The sequence below is a fragment of the Vipera berus genome, assembly GCF_964194415.1.
Source record: "Vipera berus genome assembly, chromosome: 4".
Lineage (NCBI taxonomy): Eukaryota > Metazoa > Chordata > Lepidosauria > Squamata > Viperidae > Vipera > Vipera berus.
The window spans coordinates 48,096,863-48,109,351 of NC_138206.1; the positions used below are offsets into that span (position 1 = coordinate 48,096,863).

Below are 12,489 nucleotides of genomic sequence, written 5' to 3' on the forward strand. Positions count from 1 at the left end.
CAGTGGAAGTGTCTGGAAAATCTTGCTTAAAAAATGGTTTCATATGTTTTGTTGTGCTTAGAAGTTTATAAAACAAAGTGGAAAAATATTGTAATGGGGCTAGCAAGATTTTATTTGTTTTATAAATGACAAAATAAATGTTAGAATGTGTGAAAAATTAAACCTGATTAAAAGGTAGAAACTATTGAGTGTAATTCAATATAAAGAAATTTAGTAGCAATAATAATAGATATATTATTCTAATTTAAAAAAAAATCTAAAAGAATAATCAACCAAAAAAGTTGACACGTTTTAGATGCAATAGTCGATAAATGTTTGTATTTGTTTTGGTGAAACAATATCAGCCAGAAAACCTAATAAGCACACTCTGGCTTCATAAGCCAATAAAATACTGAATAGATACTGATATTTGCCCTAGCATTGAAAAGCAGTTCTTCAAAGCCATTTTGTTGGCTAAAACAACAAACGTCATAAATTGTTATTCTTAGTAGAGCAAGAAAAGGGAATGATGTACAATTTTGTATATAAAAATGTTTTAAAATAAAAAATATAACAATATATATTAGTTCTGTTCTTAAAGAAATTATATTTTTCCCCTTTTCTTCATTTCCTTTATTCCCTGCCCTTGATTCTCCCCCCCCCTTTTGACAGTGAAACTGCAACTTGGGAGACAATAATTTTCTTAAATTGTCAGGGTAGTGGGTTGCATATAAATTAAACAAATTATTAGTAAATAAATAAAATGCATCTTAAATTGCCATACGTTTGTTTATTTACATTTTTTTAGGCTCAAGGAATATAGCTTAGAATAGATGAGAAAAAATAGTTTATGTTACGTATTTGACAGAAATAATCTAAAAAAAAATTAAGGATAGAATAAATCAGTGGCTAGGGAATTATGGAGGTTAAAGTTCACACATCTTAAAGTTGCCAAGTTTTAGAAACCCTGTGACAGAGAAAGCGAGTTGTCCGCTATTATGGCAGTGTTAGTACTCTTCATTAAACAAATAGCACTGATGGGTGTTTAGCGTTTCTAAAGGTTCTTAAGTGAATTCTTAAATATGCTTCCTTTTTAGAGAGGATGTCCCTCCTCCAAAGAGTCGTGCCTCAACAGCCCGCAGCTATATAGGGAGTAATCGATCATCTTTGGGCTCAATGTCTCCGTCTAACATGGATGGTTTTACCAAAACTCAATACAATAAAGTGCCGAGTGAAGACTTTGAACGTACTCCCTCCCAGAACCAGTACTTTGATCCACCAAAGGTAGCTGCACCTAATCTAAGTAGAATGGGAGCTATTCCTGTGATGATTCCAGCACAAAGCAAAGATGGTTCCATAGTATAACATGACATTAATTTGACGTTTCACCGGTTCATTACCCCACTGATGATTAGTTCCTTTCAGTTCTACACATTTAAATACGCTCTTGAGCATCCAGATATGTGCTTAGCTCACATGATTTTTATTAAGTTTGACTGCTTGCGTTGAAAGAAGTTGACGGTAAAAAAAACATCCTCATTTGTAGAGGTTCCTAAATATTGAAATATGAATTTTTGATCTATTAGATATAGTAGATTGTACGATATGAAGCATTTTGTATTTGTTCATATGACAACTGTTACAACAATAGTTTTTGTGTTCACAAATCTGAAAATAGGGACTTGATTCTTGTAATTTTGATTTTGGAGTACTTGTCTCAAAAGCTTTGAATATTTAAAATGCATTGTTAGTTATGGTAATGCAAAGTTTTTTTGTATTTACCAATTTTATGTCCTCTTACGCTTTTTCTCCCTTTTTCTCGTTCTTGCTCTCTCCAGTCTTACAGGGTTTTGCTTGTTCTATGCGGACAAACTTCTCCTTTCTAGATATGTAATGTTGAATGGATTTAGTCAGCATGCTAACTACATATCTGATAGTGAAATTAAACCTGAATTCAATAATTAATGACATTTTACAAGCTGTACTTGCCATTTTGAATTTCCTTGCTTTTTATAAAGATTTTTGCAAATAGTTTTTATATATGGGACCAGAATACTTACGTTTAATTTATAAAATATACTGGGACAATTACATTTTTGGTAGTAAAATTTTCTGTAACCCAAGAGCTGGTGAGGGCATCCCCACTATATTAATATCCTCAGTGTTAATGTTTAGTACTTTTTTATTACTTCATCTATTTATATTCCTCTACTGCTTTTAATACCAATAAAAAAAACTGGAATACCAAAATGTGAATATCAGCTTAAGCGGGTAGTTTATATGTATATGTGATAGGTTATAAATTCTTATTAGGAAATTGCTCCCAATGAATTTATTAGTTTGCTTCTCTTTCTTTTTATCATTCAATCATGTCCAATTCTTGGAGCCTGCCTGAACAAGCCCCTGCAGTTTTCTTGACAAGGTTTTTTAGAAAGCCATTGACTCCTTCCCAGGGCTGAGAAAAAGTGACTAGCCCAAGATCACCAGCTGGCTTTATGCTTTATGCTCTACCTTAATGCTTAAGGTAGAACTAGAATTCACTGTCTCTCAGTTTCTAGCCTGATGCCTTAACCACTTCAGCAGATTGGCTCTCATGCTTTTCATACATTTGAATAATTTCAAAAATTTACTGCAAGAGAAGTTTAAATATTTACATTTGATAATTTTTTTGAACTAGTGGTTCTCGTATACATGAATAATTGAAAAAATTAAGATATCAAGAATAAATATTTAAACTTTTCTCGCAGTAACCTCTTAACAACCACAGTTGGGATCAGAATTTCAGTTGCTAAGTAATGCAGCTGTAAAACGATATGTCACGTGGTATCACTTAGTGACCGAAATCTCAGCAATCCTGAATTATGGATTGTTAAGCAGACAAGAGTCTCATGTACAGAACAGGAGGCCTGGTGCAGGCTGCATGCAAGTTGGGGACAGCTGCAGTGTTGTACAAAGGTGCTGGAATCCTCAACTTCCCCACCCCAGTCCAGTAGTGTGACACAATGGGGCTGCATCCTGAGAAGCCTCAGCTATCTCACCAAGCCAAGCAATTATCACTGCAGGGCAGTGCATCTTTCCTCATCTGCCTATTTCTTCCTGATCCTGTGTCCTTTTGGCCACCCTGCGAAGCAGCACTGGTAAGCCATTCCTTCTCCAAACAGTACATCCATTCTTGCAAGATCTGGGGAAGACCAGAAGATTTTAAAGAGTCACTAGGATGGGATATGTGGCTTGGAGAAGAAATGGCACACACGATTTGCAGAATGAGGTGTCTGAAGTATCTTAAGAATGGGACTTTTGCCATTCTTCAAATAGTGCACCCATTCTCATGAAATTTGGGGAAGATTAGAAAGTGCTGGGGCTGAAATAGAGGTTTGTGGGCGGTGATAGCTGCCTGAGACTGCTAAAGATTCTGGGCTTCTACTTTAGCCCCTACCCTGCTGCCAAAGTTGCCATTGTGTAGGATGGTCAAAAAGTAATAGATTAGGGCGAAATAGATTGGTATTGCCGAGGGCCTGAATTTTAATCCATGATTGTAGGAGTGTTGCAATGAGCTCATGGTCTTAAACTCATCTTTTCAGCACCATAGTAATTGAATGGTCATAAAACAAGAACTACCTGTAATGTGTTACTCTTAACTGTAGTAAAATGTTTCTGTGTTACTAATTTTAATGTAAGAATTTTTATTTCTACTTGTAATGCAACACAGTAGTACAAATAATTTTCATGTTTTTAAGTGGGCCTGATCTGATAATATGATATATTGAATTAGATAATAAACAATTTTTGAAGTGCACAGTGTATTATTGCTAAGTTTAGATACTGAAATGAAGTATTAGTCTTCAGATATCAAGATCTTTTAGGTTACTTGATACTGTTAGATATGAAATGTTTATGTCTGCCTTAAATGTGCGTTCAATAAACTTTACATTGATTGTATATCATATTTCTCCTACAAAATTTCTGTCTGCACCATTAAGAAAAGCAGTTTTTGACAAAATACTGCCATTTCCTTTATTGTTTAATATTTTGTGCCAAATGCTGGTTATGCCACTAAATAATTTTGTATTTCAGAATTTCTGCCTTTACTGTTTTTATAATTCCTTTATGGGGTTTAATCTTACTCATACAGCTTCCACTGTACCAGATTACTGAATTACTGTTACTATAACCTCTGCTTCTTGCTTTTTAAAATAGAATAGTAAGATAGTAATAAAAATCAAATGTCCAGTAAGAAGGCAGCTTCTCCTTAAATTTATATTGGATTAAACCTAACTATAATGTTTAAAGTTGACTTGCTGAAATCAGGGGACTAATTTCAACAAACCTACTCAGTCTAGTGTCAAACTCGTGAATTTTCGTTTTTTAAAATTATGTTTGTACATTGATGTTTTTAAAAAGGTGTGACAATTGTAAGAATACAAGAAGGATTTCTTTACACACGTTCCCATGCTTTCAGAAAAAAATATCAAAGGATTTGAATATGCATTATGAACATATGGTTCAAAATTTTAACACAGTAAATGGAACACGTTGTAACATTTATGAGGCACCATTACAAGTTTTGGGTTTTGTGATGAACCCACTTCTATGTGGATTTTTTTTCTAAATTTTTGTTAAAAATTATTGTGAGTTAGAATATGCAAAGATAAAATGGCTTTTCTAGAGCAAAAGCTATAAATTGTTTTTCATCTAAGCAATTTTATATTAAGGTCTCATTAACATATTATCTAATTTTATCTTAAATTACTGGATTGGATTAAAAAAGGAATGAGTGAGCAATTATCTTATTTAGTAGTGTTATGTAAACTATTACATCAGCACTAATGGAAAAAATGGCCCATAATGTATATGGAGTTATATTATTGTGAATATATCAACTGTTATCTGTATGGACTCTGCATTTTGTACTTTCAGCAAGCACAACTGCATTTTTTTTCTTGAAAAACCATACTTTCCTCTTTAATAAATAAACACATACTCCAGCCATTGGAACTTTAACAACCTGGTGAAAGATTTAATATTTAGGAGAGAAAAGGTTACTTTTGAAAGATTTGCTGCCAGAGCTGGTTATTTGGCAGTCTTGTCCCCAGGATTTGAATGGGGTCACTTAGGAATGACTCAGGATGATTTTTGGATAGCTGTGTACCCACCCAGGAGGGGGAATCTTGAAAGGTGCAGCTCCTTATGGGAATAGCAACATTTCTTCCTACCAGCAGAATGTTTTTTAAGTATGCCTGGAACTTTTAATCTCACTTTTTAAATCTTTGCTTTCTTTTTTTTTAATGTTAATTGGCTGGCTGAGTGCTGATTTATTTCAACTCCTTGCTGGATTCTATCTTTTTTTCTACTCCTTATTTGGCTGTTCTTACCAACTTTTGCTTTTCCTTATGGAAACATGCATGGGGAAAAGGTTTATATTTGAATTATATATTATTGACTATTCACTGCAGCGAATCTGCAATTTATTAACCTGCAAAAAGCCTTTGGATAGAAATAGAAAATATCCCCTGTTCTTTTTCTTCATCCCTGTTTTATTTATGTCATTGAGCTACAACATATCAGATTACAGAGTGAAGGAGAAGCCTTGGGGCGTGGGGGGAGAGAGAGAGCCTAGCACAGGGGTAGGAAACCTTGGCTCTTTTATGACTTGTGGACTTCAACTCCCAGAGTTGGCTGGCTCAGGAATTCTGGGAGTTGAGGTCCACGAGTCATAAAAGAGCCAAGGTTACCTACCCCTGGCCTAGCAACATGCAATCTTTAGCTGAATTTTTTTCTAACATTTGATGGAATTCATAAAGACTCTGGAAAACATTCTGAAGCAATCAATTCTAAATACTTTAAACCCACAAAAGAAATTTGTTTTCAAAGTATTAAACATGGACTCAGAAACAACACAGACAATAGAAAAATATTCAGAGAAACATGGACTTAGAAATAACAGAATCAACTTCAGACACCTGGAAGCTCAACTCTGCTTTTATGTGATAGAGAATTCTGTGGGTGGATAATTGGCAAACAGGTCTTTTTTAAGGGGTTTGAAGGAGAGTGGGAAATGGATTTATTACATTTAATTGAGGAATGTTCTAATCTGTTTTTTTTGGGGGGGAAATAGATTGGCTTTGGAGTTTGGGCTTATTATATTCAATCAATCAGCAACTAATTTAGAAACAAATGTGGATGTTTGATCCAGGACCAATTAGGGTTAATATTTGGGATGATTTGGGATTGAAGCCATGGTAAATTTTCTACAAGTTAATTACAATAACAGTATGTTAACAGAGGGTTTTGGAATTTCAATTTTGTCTTTTATTACTATCAATAATTCTAATTAATTTTATAATTTATATAATATGTTTATTATTTTTTCTGTTAATTATTTGATTAAATATAGTATGTAGATGTCAGGCTAACAATTTGAAAACAGATTTAATAGATTAAAATTCTTTTTGCCTGTTTTGCAAGGGGTGGGAAATTAACACTGTTGTATTATACCAATCAGCATTCAACTAGCAAAGGTGTATATATGTTAATCTTTTTTCTTTTTTAAAGACAATTTAATTTTAAAACTTATTTATTCATTATTAATGTTTTCTCTGTTGTAGTACGAAAACGCATGCAGGATGGGTGACATAACAGTGGTATAAAGTTGAAGAAACGTCATATATCATGAATTTTACATTATGAAGGAAATGAAGTATTCTGTTTTATCATTCTTTTTTAATTCTGCAGACAATGATAGAGTAAATTACGTAATATTTGTCTCCCAAATATTTAAAAATATACTGCTTGAAAATTTTATAAGAAACCCAGACATGAAAAATGTGAAAATATGAAAAGAGAAATGAAATTGATTGAAGATCATGCAATTATCTACTTGAATGGAGCAATTTAAGCCATCAAACCTCCTGCTTAGAGCACTAATCCATATTAAAGCACCCCTGACAGATGGCTGCCCGCTTTCTTGGGATACAACCAATCAGTGGAAATGGATGATTGGTTTCATTGTTGAACTGTTCTTACAGTCAGCTGATTTAACATGTAATGGAGATAATAAGTAATGGCAGCTTTGATTCAAATACTTAAATTAATTGAGTAAAGATGTATTTTCTAATGTACTTTAGGGCCAATCAGTATGATTTAACACTGCGTTTTAGATTATATTTTTATCCTTTTTTAAATCGTATGGATCTGATTTTTTAAAAGGTATGTCTTATTTTTTAGTTGAACACAATTAAAAAAACCTAATATACAATACAAAATCATAAAACCATAAAATAATAAAAACAAGGCAGATTTTCATGACTATATACATCTGAAAATTCTACACAAACCATTAAACAAATGGTTCTATTTCATAATCAACCATACATAATCTACATTGATAAGTAATTTCTTGATAATAAAATCTGTTCTGCAAATTGATGAGAACCTGGGGGTCATATGTTTATGTTCCAAATTTTAAAATAAATCTTAACTGAATTACTTAAAATAATCTTCTACTTAATATCAATGTGTACTACGTAGCCTATTTATTTTACATTCTTCATCTTTCTTTACTTTTAAATGTAGACCTTGGTAGAATCACCTATTAGCTTAGTCCCTTTGTTTTAAAATCAACTATACATACATAATGGGGTTCCTTATAAGAGGAATTGGCAGAATATGTTAAATTATATTATTTATTATGAAATATTTAATGCCATTCGCAAAATCCTGAAAAAATCCCGTCTATATATGGAAATAATTGATTTTGGTTTTTTATGCATAAATTGGTTTTGGTTTTTTCATGCATAAATTTCTAAAATAAGTGAGCTACAATAGTTTAATATAAAGCAGTTAAATTTTATTTAGAAATTATTCTTAAGGGTACAATTTAACTTCTGAATCAAGAAATGAAAAGCAGGGGGGTTTTTTAGGAATAATGTGAAATGTGTGTGTGTGTGTATGTATATGTATATATATGTATATGTATATGTATATATATGTATATATAGGCAATCAAGGGAACTGACGATACAACATGGAAATCTTGATCATAGTTAATAAAGCTAAAAGTCTCACAATTGTTCAAGATATTAGCTGTCATTCTATGTGAAATCTGATTTTTTAATACACAGTGAAACTTCACATCATACAGAACATTGTTTTGTTTTTATACATTGTACAAGGGCAATTTAGAAATAAACCTCCGGACGTCAGTATGCTCTGATGCTTGTTATGGCTTGTCTGAGTTTTCATAATGTTTCACAGTAGACTTCTGAATTGATGGTCGAACCACACTCCCATGAACTTCACTAGCAGTACTCCTTTGGCATCTTCACATTTGGTGGGATTTTCTATGGCACCACTTCTGATGTGGTGTTGGTTCATGATAATGGTCGCTTGCGCACCGCTAGACGTACCCAAAAACATTTGAAGTAGTTTCGTTGGGATGTTTTTTTAATCACACACCCCAATAGCCCAGATTTGGCGCCTAGTGACTACTACCAAGGAATTTCAAACCTTGTAAGACGTTATGACAAGTGCCTCAATTGGAATGGCGATTATGTCGAAAAGTAATGTAACGTCGTAGTTTTCTAATGTGTATAATAAAAGTTCTGTATCTCGAGTCTCTGTCATTGATTACCAAATGGAGGTTTATTTCTGAATTGCCCTCATATTTTGTAAACTCAGGACAATGCTTATCAGCAAGTGTAGCACCACCTTAACAGTCTTAGCCCACCATTTTCCCCATACATAGAAACCTGCTGGGAGAATTTACCCGTACCTCCCCGCCCTGAACCTTGCAATTGTATGCACTTCTTGATAATTATTCTTGAATTTATTTTTTTTATTATCACCCAGCCAAACCTTTAGTGTTAAATCCATTCCAAAGCGCACTCCAGCATGGCCTTATTTGTGTAAAGTAATGAACCCACACATGCTTAAAGTAGCCCAAGAAACCATTATAACAATTTTAAACACCATATGACTAACAGACATTGCAGTATGATAAAAGTGCAGTTTACTTGGTTTAATAGATTTCCAAGCATCAACCCAATCAGACCCACAGAAATTACTGCAATAAAAACTGCCCTGAGGAAGGGCAAATCCAGGAAGCAAACGGCAACAGTGAGAATAATTGCAATTATAATAGCAAGTGACCAACAAGGTTTAAAACAACAGACATCAAAACACCATAAAAATAGCAAACATGGAGAAGTACAAATACATAGGATGAATACTGCAGTAGGAAGATGTTTAGTTTTCGTACTGTAAGTACTGCATTTCTATTCAACTATCTAGACTATTTTTCCAATCTCTTCACACTACCAAAACAACTTTTTCTTAACAATTCTATTTCCACTCTGCTAATAATCTCTTGCTGAAAATCTATTAATAACTAAGCACTTGTTTCTCTTCATCAAAGCTTTATATTTCCAACTATTCTTCACCAATATAGTCTATATTCAACTATGTTGAAAGTACCCTTCTCTGGTCCTTTCTGTTTTCCCTGCTTTGACTCCATAACAATCCCATATTTTCCTTCACCAAAACTTTCCATTTTTCCCCCTCCAAAGTAGTCTCACTATCACGTTTACATATCTTAAGTCCTTTCGATTTTGATTCTAGATATATCATTAGTTTCTACTTGCTGTTCTTTGACAATTTAATGGCTAATTTAATATTTTAGGCACATATGAAAACATTTCTGCTACAGAACTGCAAATTCCAGACCTCCACATATTTTGCCATGGCCAGAACCAAGGAAGCAGAAGAAAGACACGATGTTACTCCCAATAAGAAGCAGAGGGATAGATAACTGACTTCATTGCCGGGAGCAAAATCTTCAGAGGGGCCACTTGCTGAGTACCTTGTCATCCTGGGTCTGTTGAGGACTGACAGAAGGGCCAAGTTTCCACCCTAGCGGGATGTCACCTTCTGAAGGGGGGTGAGTTCCCAGCAATGCAGTTCTCCGTTAAAACCCCAGATTAAGGCAGGAGAAGTGGCAAAGGGTCACTTGTGGGTACTTCTGGGGCTTACACAAGATTTGGGAATGACTCACAACCAGCCACTTTTGAGTACAACTAGAAGAGGTGAAACACCAGTGGTTCATAACCCAGTTCAGACTAATCTCCCCCCAGTATCATAAAACAAGTAATGGAAATCTGTCTTGCTGGCGCATCGGGTTTGCGCCATCTGGGATAACCCATAGTGACCTCAATGGGTTCAAACATGAAGAGATTGTAATAATTGGATTTACAGAAACCATACTATTCCATTTCACAATATTCTATGAAGCCAAAACTAGTGTGACCTAATTAGGTGAAACAAGCCAATATAACATGATTCAGTCTTTGTATATAGAAACACTATATTCATGGTTCAAATGAATGTGCATATATTGTATACCAAATTTCTTATGTAAATTATTTTTAAAATTGGACAGATTTAATTGTTTTAAAAATCCAGTGTAATAAATTTACACTCAAGTAAAACTGCTGTAAATTGAGATTTCCACAGAGAGCTATATGAATTGTTTTATTTATAACTGTTTCTAGAGAAAGGGAAAAAATAATTGAATTACTCATTTGAATATCTCAACAAAAGCCTTTAGTTTGATGAATTTTTAAAGACCTCTCATGGAATGTCCTCTCATGGAATGTAATCTGCATGGGTTAAGGAACCACAATTGAGAATAATGTAGATATGTAGCATTTTGAGTCTACTGTACAATACAATTATCAAGTGCTCATTCTCTTTTACAATGCCATCCTATACATGACTGCTGAAAAAACAAATGAGTTCAATTGTGATGTTGGTGAGGGAGAGTTACAGAAGAAAATAATACGATCAATTGAAATATATGCCATTCATTTTCACCACTTTGCTATTCAAAGAAGTATGAAGATGATATTCCTAATCAGTATGTGTTCTAAAATAAACCTTATTTTCTTAATGCTCTTCTGCCCCTAACTTGTGCATAGACTTTTTAATTTAGGATTTGCAGGATGAAGCAGCAAAGAACAAAAGAGACCCCAAGACAGCAACAAACCTTTTAGAAATTTATTAAGAATTGCCCTGTAACATAGTTACAAGGCCAGAGGGATCTACTCAACAGCCAGGTGAACCCAATGGTAAGATAGTCACTGGAATGACTCACGAGAAAGTGTGGTTTGTGGAGCAATTCTTAAGATCCTTTTGCCTCACTTCTTCAATCTATGGAATGCTCACTTTTGATGTTGGGATAATTAACAAGAACAAAATGGTATTTTTATACACAGAACAGGAAGAGATTATAAGAGAGTAAGCAGGCACACAGCTGTTTGTGTAGTGTGCTCATGACTTGCCAATGTCAGCATATTTTGTTGTGTATTCTCCTTTTGCATCTGTTTACTCTCTTGTAATCATTTTCCAATAAATGTAAATACAAACATTAATTCCCTTCTTGCTAATTATCCCAGTACCCAGATGAGCATTCCAAAGGGTGGGTGAGTGGGGAAAACAGTCTCAGTCATGTCATTTTCCACTTAACGAGTGCTTTGCTTAACAACAGATGTCGATATCAGTTGTGGTCAATAAATGAGGGCTACCTGAATACCTATAAGAACACCTATGTCTATATTTTTTTAATCTTTCTTTGTTGCTTGAGCTTACACCAAAGAATTTAGCCACCTTCAAGTTGGTTTCTGGTGCTGTCTGCTGCTGTTCTAAATTGCTTGGCAATTTCTCAATCTGCTGGGGTGACAAAAGGAAGTTGTTTTTCCAGATAACTGCTCCATGTCTCTCCATGTCTCTGCTGATTGATGAAACTGCTGGGCTCTGTTTCTTTTTCAGATTGTCTGCTGTTGGCTTTGTGAAGTTCTTCCTGTTTCTGTTTTACTATCAGTTGCCTATTCAGCTGACTTATTCCACTCTCTCAGCTGCAAATCCCTTTCTGTTCTTCCCTACACATAAATCTCCCCCAAACACACCTACACATCTACATTCTGGCAGTCTCAGTGTTTTGCTTGTATGCTTTCATACAGGGAAGAAAAAGAAGAGCTTTGCTTTCCTCCCCCACACTGTGTTTAATATTTACATTACATTAAATGGTAGGGTGAGCTCATCATATGGCTTGGATTGAGATACCAATGAGTATGCTGATGATATCCAGCTTATATCTCCACCCCCGATTGTTCAAGTAATTCTAGGAGGTTTCTAAGCATCTGGAGACTATGGGAATGCGAACTGTGAACATGTTTCAGCTGAATCATAGTAAGATTGATGTCAACTTTAAAAATGAGCATGGCAATAGCCATTTTCCCTATTCATTTTCGGTTGACACATAGAAAGGTGGGGGGGGGATTGCCAGGTGCTTGGCTAGTCAAAATATTCTTTTGTCCTGTGGGAACCAAGGTCATCAGCTTCTCCCGAGACCGCAGACTGGGCATTTCATGAAAAGCCTGCCAAGAAGATGTATTGGGGGAACGTAGTTGCTTGCATAGCTTTAGAGGTAGGATGTCTTAACTTTGTATTGGGAAATAC

General features: G+C 34.5%; 1 protein-coding gene across 3 annotated transcripts in view; it reads left to right on the forward strand.

Moving 5' to 3' along the window:
• The window catches only part of CXADR (CXADR cell adhesion molecule), a 38,258-nt gene extending 29,652 nt beyond the window's left edge, over positions 1 to 8,606 (forward strand). Inside the window, exons 7-8 of one of the 3 annotated variants that reach the window (XM_081327401.1) lie at positions 1,077 to 1,263; positions 6,585 to 8,606. In XM_081327401.1, coding sequence (XP_081183527.1) covers positions 1,077 to 1,263; positions 6,585 to 6,626 — 229 coding nt within the window. In that variant the 3' untranslated portion in view covers positions 6,627 to 8,606. Of the gene's footprint in view, positions 1 to 1,076; positions 6,531 to 6,584 lie in introns of those variants that run through there. The other 2 variants (XM_081327402.1, XM_081327400.1) reach the window with 2 other exon arrangements.
• The last annotated feature ends 3,883 nt before the right edge of the window (positions 8,607 to 12,489 follow it).